This window comes from Branchiostoma floridae, chromosome 14 (genome assembly GCF_000003815.2).
Source record: "Branchiostoma floridae strain S238N-H82 chromosome 14, Bfl_VNyyK, whole genome shotgun sequence".
NCBI classification, from domain to species: Eukaryota; Metazoa; Chordata; class Leptocardii; order Amphioxiformes; family Branchiostomatidae; genus Branchiostoma; species Branchiostoma floridae.
In genome coordinates, this window is record NC_049992.1 from 11,086,100 (window position 1) to 11,108,497 (window position 22,398).

Below are 22,398 nucleotides of genomic sequence, written 5' to 3' on the forward strand. Positions count from 1 at the left end.
TGCATTTTGAACTAATCAGTGTTTGCATGGTTTTCTTCTTTCTTTAAATTTTGTATATGGTGCTTTGAACTCTTCTTGTAGTAGACTACTTAGCTACATAGTGGTGATCTGGGAAAATGTGTTTGATTTTTTGAAGAAGTTAAATCTTAAAGTATCCTTTGTAGCTGTCTTGGTGCAATTCTTTGTGTATATGAAATATTATACCTCAAAATCTGACTTCAATACCTGTATTGAGTTTTGCTTCCCCCTTGTCAAAGCATCACATTATGCAAGAAATGTCTTGTAACAGTTTCTCCACAGCAAAATAGTGTCAGTTAGAGATGGAGTTTTCATCAAATAGACAACAGCATGTACCATAGTTATCCCCTTGTAGTTGTTCTATTTCTGAGCAGATACAGACACTTTGCAGTACCCAGTATAACAGGGCTATAACAGTATTGATTTTTGCATTTCTTTTCTTAATAACTGTTTTGTTTGACAACAGTTGCTGGGTAACCACCATGGCCATCCCAGCTACACACAGACCCAGGTGGTGGCTGATGTCCTCAGTAAGCTGCTAGTGGTGGCCATCACAGACACAGGTAGGGGCACAGCACACACCAATGTGTCCACTGTGTATCTGGTGTAAAATGGTAGCTTTGTTATCATTGTTGTTGAGAGAACAAGATCATTAATCACAACAAATTATCCTCAGCTATACCTTCATACTGTTGAAACAGGGTAAATTGATTATCTTTCTTAACCCTGACAATGCTTATGTCAGACATCCTTTTTGAGAAGCAAACAAAGAAACAAAGATATGGAATGGATTTTACTACTGAAAGGGAAACTTTAGCGCATAACACCAAGATGAGCATAGAACATCACAATTGAGTGTGTTTTCTCTTTGATATTTGAAACAGACTGGTTACTACTGTAAATGCGGAAAAGTTTGCAGTAATTTTATATTTCGTGGTTTTTGTGGTGGTCACTTTACCACAAACTTAAAACAAGTGCCAACATGTTCCCATTATAGTATGTGACTACAGTGTATGACTCTTCTGCAAACTTTAAACCATTTCCCTGCTACTGCGCAAGTAAATCCCTGCAAAGTCCTACAGTAATGATTACATTTCTCCAGACCCTGATATCCGCTACTGTGTGCTGGCCTCGCTGGATGAGAGGTTTGACGGACATCTGGCGCAGGCGGAGAACCTGAGCGCCCTGTTTGTGGCTCTGAACGATGAGGTGTTTGAGATCCGTGAGCTGGCCATCTGCACCATCGGCCGCCTCAGTAGCCTCAACCCTGCCTTTGTCATGCCTTCACTCAGGAAGACTCTTATTCAGGTACTGTGCTAGGGTGTGATGTCAGGTGTAACGCCGGTTCACCTTTATCCGCAGGGTAGCCTAAATCCGTAATTTTCAAAAACAGTGTATTTGGGGATAATGAAGTTGACAAACTGTGGTTTCAATTTACAATATTCTCAAGATATTTTCAAAATATTGCAGATTCTTTCGACTTAATATCCTTGAATACCCTGTTTTTATAACGGATATAGGTTATCCTGCGGATAAAGGTGAACTAGCATTATCAGCCTGGCTAAGTAGTAAACTGTGTACTGACACATCATAGGGAAAGTATAGAGATAGCAAGCTTTTGTGTGTTTGAAATTTTCCATCCATGTTTACTAGTTTATATTCAAAAACACCTTTTATTATTTTTTTACCATACATATTTTGTATATGGCTTGATTTTAAGTGAATTATGATGCAAGAAGTTCTATGATTGCTTTGGTGCTTGTTACTCTTAAAAAATGTTTTTTAAAAACCTGTCGACAAACAAATTGACTTTAGGGATCAGATTGAAGGTGTTATGAGTCATATGGCATTATCTTTCAAACCATGTTGTTTTACAGATTCTGACTGAACTGGAGCACAGTGGTGTGGGCAGAAACAAGGAGCAGTCAGCGAGGATGCTGGGACATCTGGTGGCTAACGCCCCACGACTCATCAGGCCTTATATGGAACCCATCCTCAAGGTCTGCTTCGTAAAATATTGTAACCTTGGTCAGAAGTGCTGCTGTAGAAAAAAAGATATTTCTTTTTAAGATGAAGTCAGAGATTGTAAAAGGCTATAAGTTGTTACCTTCCCAGTTGTATTTTCAGGTGTGTCAGTGTATCTGTGGATGTATATTTGTGAACAACATAACTCAAGAAGTCATTAATGGATCTTGATGACATTTGGTGTGTTGGTAGGGGTTGGCAAAAGGAAGAAATGGTTAGCATATGGGCCCTTGATGGCTTTCTACCATACTGTAATGGAATTTCCGGTTTGCTTTCTTTCTGTGCCAATTACATGGTAAAATATTTTTTACAAGCTACTGGAATGAAAATTGTCCAAATATACATCTGTACCTGATGCAACTCTTGCCTGTAGCCATAGTTTGACTGCAGTAAATAATCTTGTCTCTGTTCCTTTCCCTGGTAGTCCCTGGTACCCAAGCTGAAGGACCCTGACCCTAACCCAGGGGTGATCATCAGTGTCCTGTCCACCATCGGGGAGCTGGCGCAGGTGGGGGGGCTGGAGATGAAGAAATGGGTGGATGAGCTCTGTCCCATCATACTGGACATGCTACAGGACTCCTCATCCCTCGCAAAGAGAGAGGTAGGGTTTTATTAAATGTACAGTCAGAATTCTTCTTTTTTTCTGTAAAACCTATAATACTCCTGGATGAGTCTTACATCTTGTATAATTGTCGATGAATTTTGATTTTCTCTCGTTGTATTGTGTGTAATTGACTCTTTCCATTGCTTGTCACAAGCAACTACATGTACATAGAAGCCCAACTTGTTACATGTATATGTAAACATTAATAACTGTGCACAATTGTACTTTGAATGTTCCCATGCTGCATTTGCTTGGAGCTGGTTCTATCAAACTCAGCATACATATAGATATCATTTTATTTCAAAAGCAATGTTCTGCTCTGAAATCTTAAGACCCTTGTAAATGATGTATTTTTACAGGTGGCCCTGTGGACCCTGGGCCAGCTGGTGGAGTGTACCGGGTATGTGGTAGAACCCTACACAAAGTACCCGTCACTGCTGGAGGTACTGCTCAACTTCCTCAAGACTGAACAGGCTCCAGGCATCAGGAGAGAGGTCGGTACAACAGTGGGAGTTTAGGGTATCATAGCCTAGTGTAGGACTTAAGGGGATATTTGCAAACTTGCTGCAGAAAGGGGGGGGGGGGGTCTAGTTAATTCATCATTCTTAAAGTTAGCCTGGGTGCCAGACTGTTTCCATTCATCTTATTGGCTCTAGGGCCAACAGGCCCCGAAGGAAAATATTACTACAAACTCCTGACTTAGACCCTGAGAATGGCCTCTGTAGTACCTGGAAACAGTCTGGCAACCAGGTTAGCTTTAAGAACACTTTTTTCCCATTTCTAGATCCTAACAATACAACATGTAATGCTTGTTCACCTTTATCCACGGTGTAACCTTTATCGTTGTCTTAAAAATTTAGGGTATTTTGGGAAATCAAGTTGACGGACTGTGGTTTCTAATTGCAATATTCTAAGATATTGAGTTTGAAACCATCGTCCGTGGACTTAATATCCCATCTTTAAAAGCAACAGGTATAGGTTACCCCACGGACAATTGTGAACTACCGTTACTTTTAGACCCTTAGGATCCCTTGACTTAGAACTGTGTAGCACCTGGAAACAGTTTGGCATCCAGGTTAGCTGAATGAATACTTTTCTTCTATTTCTAGACCATGTAGGATCTCCATTTTACTCACAGTTTGCCCTAATGTTGCTCCCATCTACAGGCTGTGAGGGTACTGGGTCTACTGGGTGCCCTTGACCCCTATATTCACAAGGTCAACACAGGCGTGATTGACAGATCCAGTGACTCTGGTGCAGTGGTCAGCCTGTCTGACACCAAGTCCAGCCCAGAATCAGGTATACTCAAGAAGTCTCATTTCATATACATAAAACTCATACCAATTTCATATGCATATAGCTTGTTAAAAGAATCTTAAGTTAACAAACCATATAGGAACAACCAGCACCTAATTTTATTATCATTAGATTACTACATGTTAATCTTGGTGAGAAACAACTGTTCATCAGGTTGCAAAATAAATGTAGTGTGTATCTGTCAAATGTTGATGAACTTCTAGTAAATGGCTTTCTATAGCAGGCTACTACACAACTAATAATTTCTAAGGAAGTTCAGGATAGATGTATAAATGTGAGATGAATATGTCACTGATTCCATAGCCCACCCAGCTCTGTTGCAACATGAAAATGCCAAATAAAGTAATAAATATGCTATTGGTCCAACTGCCAAGTGCCATGCTATCATTGCTAATTGTGATTGGCCTTCCAGATCATGATCTCCTCATTGTGACAATGTAAAATCTAACAGACTATTTGTAACTCCCCTCCCAGGAGAGTCAGCTGCGGAGATGCTTGTGAACATGGGAGGCTGTCCCCTGGAGGAGTTCTACCCAGCCGTTGCCATAGCAACCCTGATGCGGATCCTGAGGGACCCGTCCCTCTCCAACCACCACACCATGGTGGTCCAGGCCATCACCTTCATCTTTAAGAGCCTGGGGATGAAGTGTGTGCAGTTTGTTCCTCAGATCATGCCAACATATCTCAATGTGATCAAGACATGTGATGCCAATGTCAGAGAGGTGGGTATGTGGTGGGAGTAGTACAATGCATGTTTAAAAATTCCTTGATTTTAAAGGCTATTAGGTTTGAATTGTTGAGTTGGGAAGGGCTTTTTATCTTGTATAGTACAGCATATGATACATACTGATAAGTATATTAAAATTTTTAATTTTTGCCTAAAAAGAAAAATTTCAGAAAGCTAGAACAAAATTGCCAAATTGCCCAAAAATGTGACCATGCTAAGATTCCTCAGCTGGTGTTGATCTATAATGACTTGAATTCGTAAGAAAGTGAGAGTGTAATCATGCACATGCAAAATCAAGCCCTATGTCAAATTTGCTAGCTGACACCTGTTATACATTAGTCAATCAGTGAATCTGCATTGAGAAAGAAGTGTCTGCAGTGCCACAGACTTCTGATAGGTGTCTCTCCTGTGCAGTTCCTATTCCAGCAGATGGGGATGCTGATCTCCATCATCAAGCAGCACATCAGGAACTACCTGGACGACATCTTCACCATCATCAAGGAGTACTGGACCCCCAACAGCCCCATGCAGAACACCATCATCCTGCTGGTGGAGCAGATTGTCGTGGCTCTTGGAGGGGAGTTCAAGGTAACTGATAGTCGTTAATTTTGCAGAAAGCTTGTTACGTTAGTTCACCTTAATACGCGAGGTATCCAATATCAGTTGTTTTTAAAAATACGTATTTAGGGATGTTAAGAGATGTTTAAAAAAAATTGCACTTTGAAACCACCTTCAGAATTGATAATCCTAAGCACCTTGTTCTCAATACAATGGATATAGGTGACCCCACGGATAAAGGTGAGCTAGCATTAAAAATCTGCCCCAATATGCAGCTATCTACTGTTTAGTTAAAACTTGGTGTGTTACGCCACGAGGCAGTTAATGCAGGTATGCAATACGAACAATCAATTTGAAAGTTCTATATCTTGGGCACAGTCCTACTTTTGGAAGAGACTTGAAAGTGAGACTTGAAATGTCATACCATTTGAAAAAGCTTTTTTTTAACTTGGCGGAATCAAGGACATTATATCCTTGGCTGAATGTTATACCACAACTGTGTTATGAGAGTTTCTTTGAAAAATGGTACACCTAACTTTGCCCCACATTTTTAATGATGTTTCAACTCAGAAGATGTTAAAGGAACGTTACATTGTCGCTACTAATTGGTTACATGGAAATGATGTTCGACTGATGAAGAGATTTATCATTTAAAGCTATCTTGCCACTTCCTGCCATTTTCCTGAATCATGTTAGGGGGCACTGCTATTTTACCATCAATTGTGATATTGATAAGGGACTGTACGATATTTATCAGGGGGGGAGGGCTGGTGCATTAGGGGGGGAGGGCCATGTTAATTTTTTTTTAGGTGGGGGGAGGGCCATGTTAATTTTTTTTGCGATAGGGGGGAGGGCCATGTTAATTTTTTTGAAAGAATTGTTTATACAATTCAAAGTTTGTTTTGATATCTTGACATGGCCCTAAAACTGATAAAATAAGCCTTCTGAATAGCCTAAAATGCAAGAGCTTCCGGGGGGCTTCGCCCCCCTAGGTCCCCCAAAGTGGCGCTGCCCTGGACCAGCGTTCCCGCCAGGCATACATAATTCCGTCTACGGACTTATTTTTTTCTGGAAAGATGCACTCGGCTCGGCTGAGTTTCCCCAAATATTTAAGTTACAAAAGCGGTGCGCGGTAAATATGTGAAGAATCCAAAACTATACACTTTATTTTTTATTTACAACATTTCTTTTGTTTCAAAAGGACAAAATTTGCGGCAGAAAAGGGGCCGCAATATTGTTGTCAAGTGTCGATCGACAGAACATGGCGCGGCACGCCCCCCCTCCCCATACGGACTGTCGATCGCACGCACGTTGGGACGTCTTTTCGGGCTACTCCTTCACTGATCACTGCCAAAGACGCAGCAGATCACCCTCCTTCGTATAATGTATAACGTTCTTGGTCTACTCTACTCTATGTCAAAAGAAATCCAGCGGTGAGCCAAAGATTTCACACCAAAAACGGGGTTACCTGAGGTCGCACGAAACAAACGCACGCTCCTGGAAAATGACGGCGCGGCCGTGTAAAACCCGACCGATTCGATAAATGATAAATTTGAGTAAAATCATCGGGCAAAATAGAAAAAAGAAAGTAGAAAAAAACACAAGGTGTGATGGCGCCGTCATTCTATCCTCTGGAAAAACTGATTTGATGCGGGAGGGCGCAACATCGATCGCACGAGGTAGACATTTTTTATTCAATGCCGGAAAAAAATTGGCAGGATTTTTCCATGGGCTGACGAGCTCACTGGCTAGAGCCCTGTTTGGAAGCATCAAAAACCCAAAATTTTCATATAGACATGACTGGACAAATAATACCCGGGCCAGATCACGGACTGCTGATTCCCCGAGCTTATTGTAAGTTATAACGTATTTTGGGGGGAGAGGGCAGACGTCGATTACTGAAAAACGGGAGTAAAAATTAGGCAACCGGCATCCAATCTCGAGGGCATAATTTTCCTCTCAAATTGCAGGAAATTCTGTTTTAGAGGGTTTGAAAATCCAAATTTTCCCGGGGGAGCATGCCCCCGGACCCCTGCCCCGACGCTGTGAAAAAATCCAGGTGTGGCAAGAACACTGGCGCCCTTGTGCCCTGACGTCGATTAAGATTATTTCATCGGTTGTTTTTCTACCCGTTTGATTTTGCCTGTCGGGGGGGAGGGCCATGTTGATTTTTTTGAGGTGGAGGGGGAGGGTCACGTTAAATTTTTTTGAGATGGGGGGGAGGGCCATCAAAACATTTTTTGATCAGACTTCCAATGCACCAGCCCTCCCCCCCCAATAAATATCGTACGGTCCCTAACAGTGATATTAATGGACCCATGATGCTCAGTATACAGTAACTGTTGTGTAGTATGTTTTCCAAATTGCTAACCTTAGTAGGAACTACGTTTTCGATTCGGAAACCCAACTACTATAGATAGTTGACTTAAAAATGTACACTTTGAAAGCAGTCAGATTGATCACAGATGTTGAGTTGATATTTCTGTGCTGCACATGTGTGCTGATAGGCTCTCATCCAGCAGATTATGTACTTGGATCCCACCAGAGGTCATATGAGGTTATCTGAAAATCAAAACCATCCATGCCACTAGGCCTGGTGGAAAGTGATGTATGTAGATTGTAGACTGAGGACTGGTTGGGGTTGTTGACTTGAGTCACTGCCCATTTGTTAAGAAAAAGCACTAAACTGTAACGTTAAAATTAAAAAGGCCTTTGTTCACAAATAAGTGAAGATGGCTTATTAAAGATAGGTCTCAAGGAATGTGGCAGTTGTTTTTGTCATGGAGTTACTCTGGAATTTCAAAGTGTCAGAAAACTAGAGACCCACAACCCCAATATTTCTTTAAAAAAAATTGTATTCTGTCAGGCATGCCAGGGGCCCCAAATTTATGAAAAACTGTTTTACTGCAGTACCAAAAGAGTTGCCAGGGAGAGCATAATTGAACTGGCCCCTTTATTTGCTGTCATCTTTATGTAATACCAAATATTCAAATACCCCCCTAATCAACTCTCTTTCAAGATAATTTTGACATTGGAAGGCTTTGATGTGCCCTTGACTTTGCTCATGAAAATCCACCCACAACTTCTAGAGTTTTGTCATCCCACAAATGGAACATAACCTCCTTGAGGTAAAGATCGTTTAAAACTTGTTACAGTAACAATTTCAGGGCTCGAAATACTGTAAATGCATTTAAATTCGCGGGGATTTAATTTCGCGGTAGCGGGGAAAATGGACTTTTCGTGGTGGATTTAATTTCGCGGTAGCACCATGCACTGTAGTCTCTTACTGTTTTGGAAAAATATTCGCGGCGGTTTTAAATTCGCGGTGAAGCGGCCCCCGCGAAAACCGCGAACATTAATCCACCGCGAACATTTCTGCATTTAAAGTACTTGTTTCTGCATACAGTGGTAAAGGTAACATTGAAAATTACCTGCTCCAGACAAATTTTACCTGCACCACTCTGAACCTAAGAATTATGAATCAAACTAAAATTGTTCAGGAACCATGCATTGCTATTTTTTCTTTCATACTTTATCAATGCAGCTAATAACAATCAATACACACCTACATCATAGGACATTTATGTATAAAACCCAGTACATGGACCAAGTATTTACAGGTAAGGTGCAGGTAGACACCAGAAATACAGCTCCAATTTTACCTGCACTAAATAATAACCATTATTCTGCATATGCAGGTGGCATTTCAAGCCCTGAATTTGTAAACTTCAGGCAAGCTTAAGATGTACTAACTACATAGTATGTATAAAAACCCATGCAGGTTTCTATGATGCTAGTTGTGACCTTGGCAGGCTTTGCTGTTGCCCTGACTTTGTCCTTGAAGTGTGAAGTGGAATAAACACTGGAGGTCTGTGTGTGCATGCATGACTGCTTGTCCTGGCAGTCAAGGGCAACATGTTTTGTCACTGATAGTAGAGGGAAGTTGGGGAAGGTGACTGAGATTTTCAAAAAGAGAATTTTGACTGCTACTAGGATTATCATATCTCTATAATAGCGGTTATGATGAAGGTACAAAAGAGAGAGAGAGATAGCAAGGATGGGAATGGAGGGAAGGAAAAATGAAAGAAGGATGAGTAATGCTGAAAGAGTGTTTTCATTTGAAAGTTATTGGAGGTAAATTGTACATTCCTGCTCCTTTGATAAAAAATACTGTTCTGGCTGTGAAAATATATCTGATTACTTAAAGTGGAGGCATATTTACAAGGAAAGTTATACTCTGAAATGGCACGTTTTCCCAACACCTGTTCACCTATTAGCGTCTATCTTGAACTTGGAGGGCAGCGGAAATGCTTTGAGGGATCTAGGTTTGTGTTGAAGGCTACTTAGGGGAATTTGATACATTTAACATTGAAAAGGGTTTTGGAAAATTGAAGCCAGAAGAACAGACTGAATGTTCATTAGCCAATTGTGTTATTGAGAGAAGTCACACCAAGTTGTACTGCTCTTGGTGTTGTATTGACATGGACCTGCTCTCAAGAAGGGTTGGTATGGCAAATAGACAAGATAGAGACTAAACATGGTGCAAGGATGGAGACTTTGTCCGCGAATTCCTGGTCCTCCACAATTGGGTATGTATAATGAATTTAGCATCATTTTGTTAATGTTCATTGGGTATTTGCATTCATGTATTATAGAATGAGCAAGTTATACACTGTGATGTCTGTTTTTAAATGCTGATATGTTGAAAAAACAGCAGATGTCAATTTTCGATTTAACTTCTGATTAGATATAATTTTGAATTCCTGTAGAAACATATGGAAGTGAACACCATTTTTCCTAACAGCATGAGTTTTAGGTAGAATTCAATAACTCAAATGGCTGCATTTCTAATTTTTTTTAAACATTTGATTATCATTTCTTTCAAACATGTTGCAATAGATTGTGTGCTCTGAATGAAGTATTTGAAAAAAGGTTTCCTTAAGTGCTACCTGTTTACTTACAACTTTAAAGATAGTTATTATCGTAACTGTAACTGTAGTATGAACTATCACTGAAAAGCATATGGATGCAGTTGCTTCCTGAGTAACAGCTTAATAGTTCATGTATGCACACTGATGAATTCACCTTGCCAAAAGGGAAAGTAGTTCAAATGGAACGAATGGATATTTTGTATACTAGATAACGGTAAGCCTTTTATCTGTGGATACACTATGTAGTCATTAGGGCAGGGATTACAAAATATTGTCAAAGAAAAGTTGTTTCCTTCTCTAAGAAGGTTACATGTTTTCTCTAAGTGGGAGGCCACATATTTCTCCACTAGATTTTACAGTAGGTCACGTTCTGTATTTTTTATGTAGGTTATCAAGGTCTTTTCAAATAGGTATTTGTTTTAATATGTGGACTCTAAAGAAAGGTTTGTTTATTGCTAGTCCAAAGTATTAGGGTTAAAAACAAGATTCAAAGCTCAAAAATGTTGAAGAAGAAGACCCCGTTCATACCTTTGTGTATAATCAAGTCTGCTTGAGTTCCGTATTGACATTTTTTGTCTTACGTAAAGTTGGCGGTCAAAGAAGTAATTTTTGTCAGTTAGATAACCAGGATGCACTATGATTGGTCAAAGTGGAAAACAGCTTCTTTTCCACAAATTTTAACTAAACCAAAGAACGCCAATATGGTACATCTGTACTTTGTACGGAGTTGGATTTTTGCACAGTGTGAATGCCTCCTAACATTATCTTAGGCTTGAAAACAACTTATTTTTAATGTCAAGGAATTGCAGAAGAGATGTCCATGAAATCTTAATAATGAACCTGACCTACCGCATGTACATGTACATGTGTATAAAAAACACATGGAAAGCTTTGTGTCCTACTTGAAGGCCAGACACACTTATCAGACCAAAGGAAATGCTGTAGGGCTTAGAGGAGCCTTTCATGGACGGCTGATGAGAGAAGTAGCATAATTCAACAGTCCGTGCCGCTAATTCAATACAGAAATTTCATTAAAAGTGGAAGTCAACAGATGAGAGGGGAGGGAAAGAATTATTGTGTATGCAGGGTTCTTTTGTGTCGGTCTTCAAACTTCAGTTTTCAGTCTAAAAATGGATCTTTACGTGAAGTTCTGGCTAACACAATGGTCGACACTACCAATGAACATTCTTGTGGGTCAAGTTTTGATTGGTAAGTCAAAGTTCTTGTAGCTTTGATTCGTTTGAATAATGAGCATGACCAGTTACATATGCTCAGGCCTGGGGTAAATGTACAGACTGTCAGTTCTGTCATGTCTGTAATTGCTGTAAATTTCAGATTCTCAGAATTAATCTGTTACCTAATGTTTAATTCGTGCACTGTCAATGAACTGGATGATTTAACAGTTTTCTAACTGATGTCATACTAGATTGTATCGTCTGTTCTGGAATTGAACAAAGGTAGTTTAATTTTTTTTAATAGTCACCTCAGTCTGTGACTGCCTGTTTGTTACCATGTTTGATTTGTTTGTTGGTGGACGTGGCAGTACTTCTTGATTTATGACATTTAGTCATCAGATTTCTACAGTCCCTCTGGCATACTTTTTCATGTACATTGTACCTTTCAGTTGTCTTATTCCAGGTTTGCAAGATGGTAGAAAATGGGATACATACAATTATGGACCCTATCATATTTGTTTGATGCCCCACATTTGAGTACAAGCTTGTTGACCATTATGGGTCCTATATCACCAGTGACCATCTCAGCAAGTATAGGACATGTAGATTTATTACTGGGCTGGTTCCCAGGTCACTTAGGGTCAACAGTACCAGGGCAAAGTCATCAATTCAGACTGTTTGTCTTTCATCAACTGTTTCTAATTTTGAAGGATGTCAATCAATCAACTCCCAAACTTAAAGCTCTGTTGTTGTACGAAGATGCTGCAGTGTGGGTTCTAAACAAAGCATGTATGTTTTCATGTCCTTTTCAGGTGTACCTGCCCCAGATTGTCCCTCAGATCCTAAAGGTCTTCATGCACGACAGCAGCCCTGGAAGAGGAGTCACTGTAAAGGTAAACTTTTGTTGCCTATAAAGCACATGTGTATAGAATAGCCTAAGCTTACATATTGTATGCACTGTACATGACCTGATGGCACAAACTGAACATAGATTCCAGTATGTCTACAATCACTAGTAATCATTCATCTAAACTTTTACTTGCAAAAGGACCAGTGTATTAAGTTTGCAGATAAAGGCAGATGTAAAGGATGACAGTTTACTTCATGGCATTGAACACACCAGGCTTCTATCAGCTTTGGATGGGGAAGCAAAGAATGTTTACTGAAGTTGATGCTTAGAACAAATCACTAGTACTCCATTCAATGGTGAAAAGACCTGTTTTTTCTGTTTTCCCTGAATCATGATGAAATATTTGAACTGTTACTAAGCAGTCTAAGCCAGATATTAAACCAATTGATTATGATGATTTCATGCCCGTTCCTTGCAGCTGTTAAATGCCATGCAGATGTTTGGAGCCAACCTGGATGACTACCTGCACCTGCTGCTGCCACCTGTCGTCAAGCTGTTTGACTCACCGGACATTCCCATCTCTGTCAGAAGGTGGGAATGTTTTCTTTTTAATCATGAATACATCCACCACTGTTTCATTTGGAACTTAAAATCACCTTGTTTGTCTTCTCATGCTGTTGCTTGATTTTTTGTTTGACATTCTTACATTGATGTAAGCCAATGCCAAAATGGCTTAAGTCAAATGTCAAATGAGGATGATGATGATGATGAATGTCAAAATTCTAGTTGTACCAAACTTGTGCTTTTGTAAATGATTTCAAGCTGAAAAGAATATCTCTTACATTTACATTGTTATTCACATATTGTTTATAATCCATATGAGAGAGTAAAAAAAAATAAAGTCTGTTAAAGTTTGCCATCAAGTTTTAATCCATATTTACAATTCTTCCTCCAGAGCTGCCCTGGAGACCATTGACCGCCTGACCGATAACCTGGACCTGACCGACTTTGCCTCTCGGATCATCCACCCCCTGGTGCGCATCCTGGACGTGGTGTCGGAGCTCCGCCCTGTTGCCATGAATACTCTGTCTTCCCTGGTGATGCAGCTGGGCAAGAAGTACCAGATCTTCATTCCCATGGTGCACAAGGTGCTGATGCGGCACCGCATCTCCCACCAGAAGTACGACATCCTCAGCTGCAGGATCATCAAGGTCAGTAACATCCTACATCATCAAGGTCATGTTCACACATGTTCTCAAATGTCAAGGTCAGTACTCCTGGTGAACCATGAGCCATCCCAAGGTTACAATGTCCTCTAGAATCCTAGAGGTTGGTGCCATTCCAAATCATCAAGGTCATCTTCAAGCATGTGTTCTAATGTCAAGGTCAGTACTCGTTGTGAACCCTGAATCACCCCAAAATTACAATGTCCTCTAAGATCATCAAGGTCTGTGACACTTCATCATCAAGGTCATGTGCCATCAGTGTCACCAGGGTCTGATTCATGTGTTGGACATGAACGAGTTAATTTGATAATTGATAGATTGTGCTCCAGTTTTCTGGCTTGATGGCAGATTGAGACAGTCACTATAAAAGTCATGTTTACCCTTGTGATAGCGTTTTAAGAAATTCGTACTGAGGTTTTTGAAGAAGCACACAGGAAAAAGACATTGCTGATTTGCTTGCTGAAATATTATAGCTTATATACTCTGAAAGAACAGTTAAGACAGCAATCTTGAAACTCATCATCATATTCAAGAGAGTAGAGAATTTTTTAAAATATATCCTTAAAACCTTTGGAAGACCCCAGACATTTCAGTGCTAGATTTGCCCACACATGTTACACTTGGACTTGGGGTTAATCAATTTTTGAGACTCTTGGCACTCATACATGACTAGACTTAATAGGCTTAGTCGTGTCAGGACTGTTGCACCATTGGATGTTGTGGGCTGACTGGCGGCCAAGCATTAAGTGAATGTATTTACTAGCTTGGCAGTGGTGTTATGTTGTAAACTGTTCAGGTTGAGTCATCCTTGAACTTGCAAGTCACTTGGCAAGGGACTGAAAAAAATCAAGTCAATATGGTGACAGGTAAGTCCTATAAGCTGACAGTTATCGTTTGAACCTATCTAACTTACAACTCAAGCTCGTCCAGGCCTTCAAGGTGCTTCTGTTAGATATCAATGGAGCTGTTAAAAAGGAATTTATTTCTTATTGATACTCATATGTATATGGACATGGTATTTGCAGATATTAAGTACTGATGGCATGTCGTATAATCATGTTTCTTTCCAGTCAAAGTTCTTTGACATATCTGACTCTAGACACCATGAATCTCATGGTCTAGACAATTCTGCTCTGATAATGTTGGTGTGTAACTAAACTAAAGTTGCATGGGTTGTGCCAAGATGTTTGATCTACCCAAACATCATAAGGTTTGATCATCAAAAATATTCTACTTATTTCGTGTTACAATAATCAAACAATCGATAGTGAGTGAGTGAGTGTTACAATAGGTTCAAGCAAACAGCATAATAAGATGATGATGATGTGCAGATTTCAAAAGATGATTTTTGTCTTTTTTGTTGTTGAATTTCTTACCTTTGGATCAGTTGTAGTTGAATTTGTTACCTCTAGATCATGTGAACTGAACCTGGGGATATGTCTGACTCAATGCTGTACTGTTCTTTGAAGTGGATGCAGGCTACGACCAGTATTTTGAAATCATACATACATGTACGAAGCGATTGGTACTTGAGCCGGGAAGATGAGTCTTATGTTGGGTACTTCCAGTAAACTGGCCTTGCCCATCCTTGCTTTGAAAACTTAAAAGCTCTACAAGGATGACATTACATGTACTCCCCTCTTCTGTATCTACAAAAGGCTGTTTCTTTGCTAAGATACAATCTTACCTTCATATTGTATTTGCTGTCTGTCAGGTTTGGCATACCTCAGCCAAAATATCATCCTGTTGTAGTTGGTTATATGTCAGGTTTACATGTCTAATTTTCCTCACGGTTATCAACTTTATAGCTCTTATTGATAGTGTATCTGACTCTCAACAGTTATACTATACTATAATCTATTTTGTGTAGGTTGGGTAAGCTGTAAAGCCATCACCCTGTTATTCTTTAGGCCAGGGCTCAAGACAGCTCGAATTTTTTTTCTGTCAGCCAATTCCAGTCGTCGTGAAAACCGTGAAAACTTATTTTCCCATGACACTACAAAGTAGTAAATGTTGCCATTGAGACCTTGAAAAAACGTTTTTTTATGAGATTATCGTATGCGAAAGAGCGCCGACACACATTGTCAACAGTCATAACAATAGCAAAACAAATAGCGTGTGGCTTTTACGGCCGTGGACGGCGTCCCCAACCCGCCTGTAGCTTCGACCAAGGATTTTTGTCCGTCAAGGTTGACGGATTGCTTTTAAAATTTTTCCGTCAGACGCAGCGAATTTCTGTCAATTGACGGAAAAACGGACGCTGGCTAGAGCCCTGCTTTAGGCACAATCCAACATTGTAATAATCATCAAATTTGGTCACCACAATTTTTCTTTTCTGTACTTTCATTCAATCAATCATAGAGCATGGATCTCCCTTCTATGTGTGACTAAGTGTTTTTGAGATAATTACTGGATAATGCAGCTGTGAAATAATTGTATGTGATTTTTCCAGGGGTCGACCATAGCTGAGGAGGAGGATGACCCCCTCCTGTACCGCCCCAGGCAGAACAAGGGGAATCTGGCCGAGGACTCGGGCAGCAGTACGATCGAGGCCACCACCGTCAAGAAACTCCACGTCAGCACATCCAACTTACAAAAGGTGAGCTTTGTAGCAAATCTGAAGGTTACCTTCTCCCTACTGAGTCAGCCTTGCAAGTTGTAGCTCAAAATCTATGTGGTTTACAGGGGCAGGCAGTATTGAGAAAGTTAAGAACCTCAGTGTTCACAAAAATATGATGCTGGGGGTATGTGCTGTTCATATAATGTGAATCTTGAAACTTTTGCAGTGTATTCAATTTTGTGGTGACCTCTAGACCTTTATTGCAAATGGTCTCCATTCAATATGTCTACCTTGTATTACTACTGTAGTAGTTGTACTGCACACAAATTTGAAACATTGCAAAAAACAATTTGAAACATTGGAAAAAAACTCCCTTTTCTCTCCTACAGTAAAATAAGACGGCCATAAATGTAAATGAATTTACAACACTGTAGTAGTGCTTGTCATACATTTGTAGATGTTGTCCGGGAATAAGACGTTGTGTGTGTTGCTTTCACAGTCTGTAATGTATTGATCAGCTTGTGCATTGAAATTTCACATCAATGATTGATGTTCTGAACATGACCCATGTTGTTGGTGTTCAGGCCTGGGGTGCGTCTCGTCGTGTGTCCAAGGATGACTGGATGGAGTGGCTGCGGAGGCTGAGTGTGGAGCTGCTGAAGGAATCCCCCTCCCCTGCACTGCGGTCCTGCTGGGCACTGGCTCAGGCATACAATCCACTGGCCAGGTAGGCCCAGGATCATCCTGTACCACAGTTTTGTTTGGGAAGCTGTTGATACAAGCCACATGTACATGTACTAGAGGTGCTCTACTACATCAAATATATGGCTGTATAAAAGCTTTTAAACTTGAACTATGTGGCTCCACATTACTAAGGGATGGCTGTGGTGCAAAAGATGTTGGTTAGCAGAGGAATGAATCCACTCTACTACATCAAAATATAAACTTTTAAGACAGAAGCCAGAAGGTTTGGCTGCAATAAATCTTAGACTATAGGATTTAAGATCATCAGTTGCTCGTGACCGAGCATAAAGTTATTCTCTATGTATCATATGAAATTCTTTCTGAGATTTGAAATTAAAAAAAAAACATTTTCTATGGTTGTAGCAGCATTTTTTTCTTTGTGTGTTTGTCTACAGGGATCTGTTCAATGCGGCGTTCGTGTCATGTTGGTCGGAGCTTGATAAACTATTGACCATGTCTCCCGCCAAAAACCCACTATCATAAAAACCCAACCAACCTCTATAGAAACACTCTGAATATTTCATGGAAGTATGAGGTCTACGAACTCTTGTTTCTGCTGTGTCCATCTCCAGAGATCTGTTCAATGCTGCGTTTGTGTCGTGTTGGTCTGAGCTGCACGAGCAGCAGCAGGATGAGCTGGTACAGAGTATCGAGGTGGCGCTGACGTCCCAGGACATCCCCGAGATCACACAGACCCTGCTGAACCTGGCCGAGTTCATGGAGCACAGCGACAGGGTAGGATAGGGCAACGCCAATTGATTTAGTTGGTTTGCGGATTTTAAAAAATAAAAGTGTTGCAAGGGGACATCATAAAAGCATAGGGCAGAGACTTGAATGTGACTGTATTCATTCCATAAAACTTAGTGCCCCAAGGCATAAACCTGGTCCTCTCGCTTTGTCTTCATAATACTTTTTCCAGTTGAGCATATTTTAAAATTTTATGAAAAAATCCGAGATCCAACAAATTTAATTGGTATGGCCTAAGGGCAGGAAACTTACAGGAAGAGATAGTGCTGCTCTCTGGTGTGGGATATCTCTGCTACTAGCAGGATTGTGGGCAGGGGGTTATGTGGTACTAGAGGTCCCATTTTTCGCTTTTTTGTCTTTCTGTCATTTTCGATGTGTAATATTTTAATAGTCATTACCTTCATTTGTTTTCTTTTTTTATCAGTGTCGATTAATCTTGTGTGTTTTGTTTATTGGTGTATTTACGATGATTAAATCATCCATCTCTGTGGACAGGGTCCTCTCCCTCTGAAAGATGACAATGGAATCGTCCTTCTGGGTGGCCGTGCCACCAAGTGTCGAGCGTTTGCCAAGGCCCTGCACTACAAGGAGCTGGAGTTCCACAAAGGTCCCAACACAGACGTCTTAGAAGCTCTTATCAGGTAAGAAAATGTTTCTTCACCATCATCATGTTTCTTAATATTGTTTAAGGTGAAAGATGTTGTACAGCTTAAGCTAACAGCATCCACTAACGTTACACCTGCCCCATTGTTGCGCACAAGTGGATCATTTTTGATATCTAACATGGCAATCATGACTGTTCTACATGCACCATTTTAAATGACGCTGTTTGAATATAGCAATTACCACTTACATGTAAAATGTAAAAGTACATGCTGAAGCATAACCTATATGGTACTAGACTGGTTTACCATCACATACATTTGCATTTTGTGGTCTTGATATTGGCTGCGCTTTAGCCACAATCAATGACCTGTATTTGCTTTGTTTCTGTTTGCTATAATTTTAAGTTAAATGGAATACAACACATGAATAGTGACCATAACATGTATTTCAGATCCTAACACCAAATTTACATAAGTTATACTGTTATGTTAGCAGTCATTGGTGTTAGCTATATGATATAAAATTGAATACAAGACTTAGTGTGCATGTAATTGCCAGGAAAAAGTACTTGCATATGGTTTTCAGTATACATGTACAATGATAGGATATTGAATTACAATTTGTAAGCCAATTTCTTTCATTATGCCCAGATGTGATTGATGCAATATATAATGCACATGCACAAATTGTTATATCTAAATGGTGAACATTACAAAATGAATCTATTATTGTTGTTACTGTACTCTCTACTTTCAGACATTGAACATAACTTTTTTGTCAGTCCAATTTGTAAACACTTAAGACCACAAAAATGAAATTTGATAGTTAGAAATGGAGTGTAGGTAAAGATGTTAAGAACAAAATTATGTACAACTTACAGAAAAAAATGTGACAAGATTCGAAGTAGGAGGTAGATTAGTGATAATAGAGTTGCAATGAGTCATTGGCATCATCTACATATGTATACCAGTCCTACTTAATTTTGTTGAGTTTAAGATTATACTGCCTTTAACTATGTAAAATACACTCTTGATTTAGGTGTTAAATCATTTAAAAAAGCCTTTTACCAGGTAAGAGGTTTGGTATTGGGCTAGATACAAAATTTGTTGGCACACATATAAGCCAACTACAGACGATAGGTAAGGGGTAGATAATAAAATATAAGCTTGTAGGTTTATGAGACATTGCCATCAAAAGGACTTTATGTAGGTTTATGTTTTGACAAGTCTGTATTGAGTATGATATTTACCTGTCCTTGTCTTGTATATCACTGTTAATTCTCTATTTTGAAATTGACATTCATTTTTACGTTGGATAGCTTTTAAAATGTTAGTGAATGTACAGACTACAATGTACACATGTAGGTATACTGTACACCTTTACCTTAGAACTCATCATCTAGTGTTATTCATCAGAGAAATCTATAGGTCTTACTTTCATGACAGTTAGTCTCATGGAATACCAAGGTCCTTCCCAAGCTGCCCAGAAAAGTCCATCAGGAAATCCGGTCTGGCTTAGATACGACCCACCAGTATAATACCTTCCATTAACATTTGCAGTTACACCACAATTAGTGTACCATCCACCGCCTCCCAACCTGCTTGCGCAGTTCTCATACGCGTGAGTGTCCTGGTCTTTATCCCACGTGGAGAACTTCGCACCGTTAATGAGAAAGTCACCCTCCATGTTGGAAACACGCCGATCGTACGATGCCTGATATTCCTCTGACTCATTTGCGACGGCGAATTCTCGGTAGTCAACATAGCGGAGGTCTCCGCCCCACGCCGATGCAGTTATACGCAGGACGTACTTCTGTTGGCTGGTCAGGAAGTGCAGGTTGTCGTTCCCAAGCCAGTACTCAGTGTCCAGGTCACCCAAACCCTTCCTGTACTCGGCCCATGGGCGGTCAAAGCTGATGGACCCGTCCAGGCGCCGCTGGATGACCGTCCAACCGGGGCCGTCCTGTCCTGCCATGTCACACCAAACCTGATTGGGGGATAAAGACATCATTAGCATCTCATCTTGTTATGGTTAGATTTAATAAACAAATAAGCACCTCAGCTTGTTGTACGTCTATATTCAAGCCTGCCAAAGTGCTAAGGCATTACTGGTATAATGAGTTCAATGTACATGTATGGGACATGTTCCATTCAAGCAAAGTTAACCAAAGAAGAACATGGTGCCCATGAATGTGTAAGGTACATACTTCTTACAATTAACTTATCAACTCAAAGCCCCAGTGAGTTTTGGATTCCAGAACATGTGTCTTGATGTACACAGTTCTGTTATAACAATTTCCTTTCCTCCTCAAATAGAAAACACAGAATCAACAGCTTTAACCATACATGTACCTCAAATGGGGCGCCCCCTTCAGGACAGATGGTGTGTATCCCACTGTTCTCCTCTCCCTGTTGGTACAGGGCTGCACAATCTCTAGGTTTACCTGGACAGGGAGAAAATGAAGCATTGTAGGAGTCACACCAGTGGTAATTTTGCAAACAGTAAAAGTTTAAGTACTAGTGATGTGTTCAAAAATTAGTACTTTCCCAGAACTATTCTAGAGTGGAATTTGTGATCATCAAGCACAATAGGGGCATCTTCTCTGGATAGTTTTAAAGAATGCTTGCAGATAGATGTGCAAAAGTTAGGTGTGATGGATTGTAAGGTCTGTTTAATATAACCAGCTGCTGACGCACTGCATGCTTGCGAAGCTGGTGTGTTACGCTGAAGGGCAGTTATATAGATACAGATACAGATTAAAAGTACAAAACTAAGACTAGGACCACCTGTCATTCAGAATCAGCATTTCAGGGACTGTATCTCACTTGTGTAAGGCTTTTCTCATCCATTGATATTTCTAATGTACAAGGCTCTGTGCACATTTTAAGGCAGGGTTCAAGCTGTGAAAAAGTCAGCAACGCTGTTCCTTATCTCACAGAATTACCATGTTCCAAATGTAGCAGATAGGGAAGTATGAAACCTATCCATCACTTCTTTCCTTATTACATCCCCATTTCCAACTCATTCTACAAACATGAATGTTGGCAAGTGTATGTAAAAGTAATTAATACAGTTTAGTTACACTTAGTTTAACTTTAAGGGCTTTAGTCCATTGACTGTATGGACTATCAAATGTGGCAATGGGCAGATGGACCTCATCAATCTCACATCAAGCATTTGACCTTGATCTCAGCTTGAAGAAACAAACATCTGACTGTATACTGTTAACCCTAACAGTTCAAGACTTGTGCAAACCTTTCTAGTCTGTTACTGTCTGTTAAGGACCCAACCTGAGGTTCTGTACATGCATTTAAGTTTGCGGGGATTTGATTTCGTGGTAGCAAGAAAAAGGACTGTTCACGGTGATTTTAAGTTGGCGGTAGCACCATACACTCTAGTCTCTTACCTCCATGGAAAAAATAAAACCACCACAAACATTTCTGCCTTTGCGGTAACCTATCCCACCTACATGTAAAACTCTGCAAAGATGCACCTGTACCTAGCCTGTGGGACAGTAAACTTTCTGAGTGATACCAGGTGTAGTGTATCGAGACATTTATGGTGTCACAAGTCAGCAAACATGGCTTATCAAAGGCAGACCTGAGACCAAGAGGTTGTCTGGATGGAGTGACTGGAGACATTAGTCTTCATTCTCTTGACATTATTATAACCTTGAGGGCCTGTCCCTCTGCCCTGGACCCACAGAAGTTACACTGTATTTTGTCCTTCACTTAGATGTAAGAGAAACCCGTAACTTTCATTTCCTTCCAGACCTGGGAATGGTGTCAACAGAATGGTTTGAAAGCAAGCCAGAAAAGAGAGGATGGCTGCACAGATGCAGTGATTAAAGTTAGGACAGGTGTAAGTTGTTGGTTTGTATGGAAGAGTGGTGATGATTACAATGTGGCCCATTCTAATAGGATTAAGCCTTCTATTTTGAGCCTCCCAGCAAGTATGCTTATATAATTATGACTCTCTCCTTGTATTAAAGAATTGCTTGGAGATTCGCTTCAAGAATGATGAAATATTGATAAAAAAATTGTTTCCTATCACATTTGGTAAAAGTTGTTAGGTTGCTTATTTCCCTTGACATGTGATGAGCACAATAGGGAAGGCAAGACGTACTGGTAGTGTGAATAGGGAGAATGTGGTCTATCATGAAATAGGTAATACCTTAAATATAAAGGTAATGTGGCAAACCTCGGGCCTACCCGACCTCAGGATGAAGCATGGTGGTTTTTCATCAGCTACATGTAGTAAAGTACAGTACAGCTTTGCTATGGTTCATGTATGAATGTACTTACCATTGC

General features: G+C 40.2%; 1 protein-coding gene across 3 annotated transcripts in view; it reads left to right on the forward strand.

The window, feature by feature from the left end:
* The window catches only part of LOC118430523 (serine/threonine-protein kinase mTOR-like), a 127,877-nt gene that overhangs the window by 8,534 nt on the left and 96,945 nt on the right, over positions 1-22,398 (forward strand). For all 3 annotated transcript variants that reach the window (XM_035841436.1, XM_035841437.1, XM_035841438.1), the window contains 15 exons: positions 485-581; positions 1,121-1,326; positions 1,896-2,018; positions 2,468-2,644; positions 3,007-3,141; positions 3,814-3,946; positions 4,439-4,686; positions 5,106-5,279; positions 12,168-12,248; positions 12,684-12,796; positions 13,161-13,416; positions 15,884-16,030; positions 16,576-16,718; positions 17,308-17,470; positions 17,978-18,123. In XM_035841436.1, coding sequence (XP_035697329.1) covers positions 485-581; positions 1,121-1,326; positions 1,896-2,018; positions 2,468-2,644; positions 3,007-3,141; positions 3,814-3,946; positions 4,439-4,686; positions 5,106-5,279; positions 12,168-12,248; positions 12,684-12,796; positions 13,161-13,416; positions 15,884-16,030; positions 16,576-16,718; positions 17,308-17,470; positions 17,978-18,123 — 2,342 coding nt within the window. The remainder of the gene's footprint in view (positions 1-484; positions 582-1,120; positions 1,327-1,895; positions 2,019-2,467; positions 2,645-3,006; positions 3,142-3,813; positions 3,947-4,438; positions 4,687-5,105; positions 5,280-12,167; positions 12,249-12,683; positions 12,797-13,160; positions 13,417-15,883; positions 16,031-16,575; positions 16,719-17,307; positions 17,471-17,977; positions 18,124-22,398) is intronic.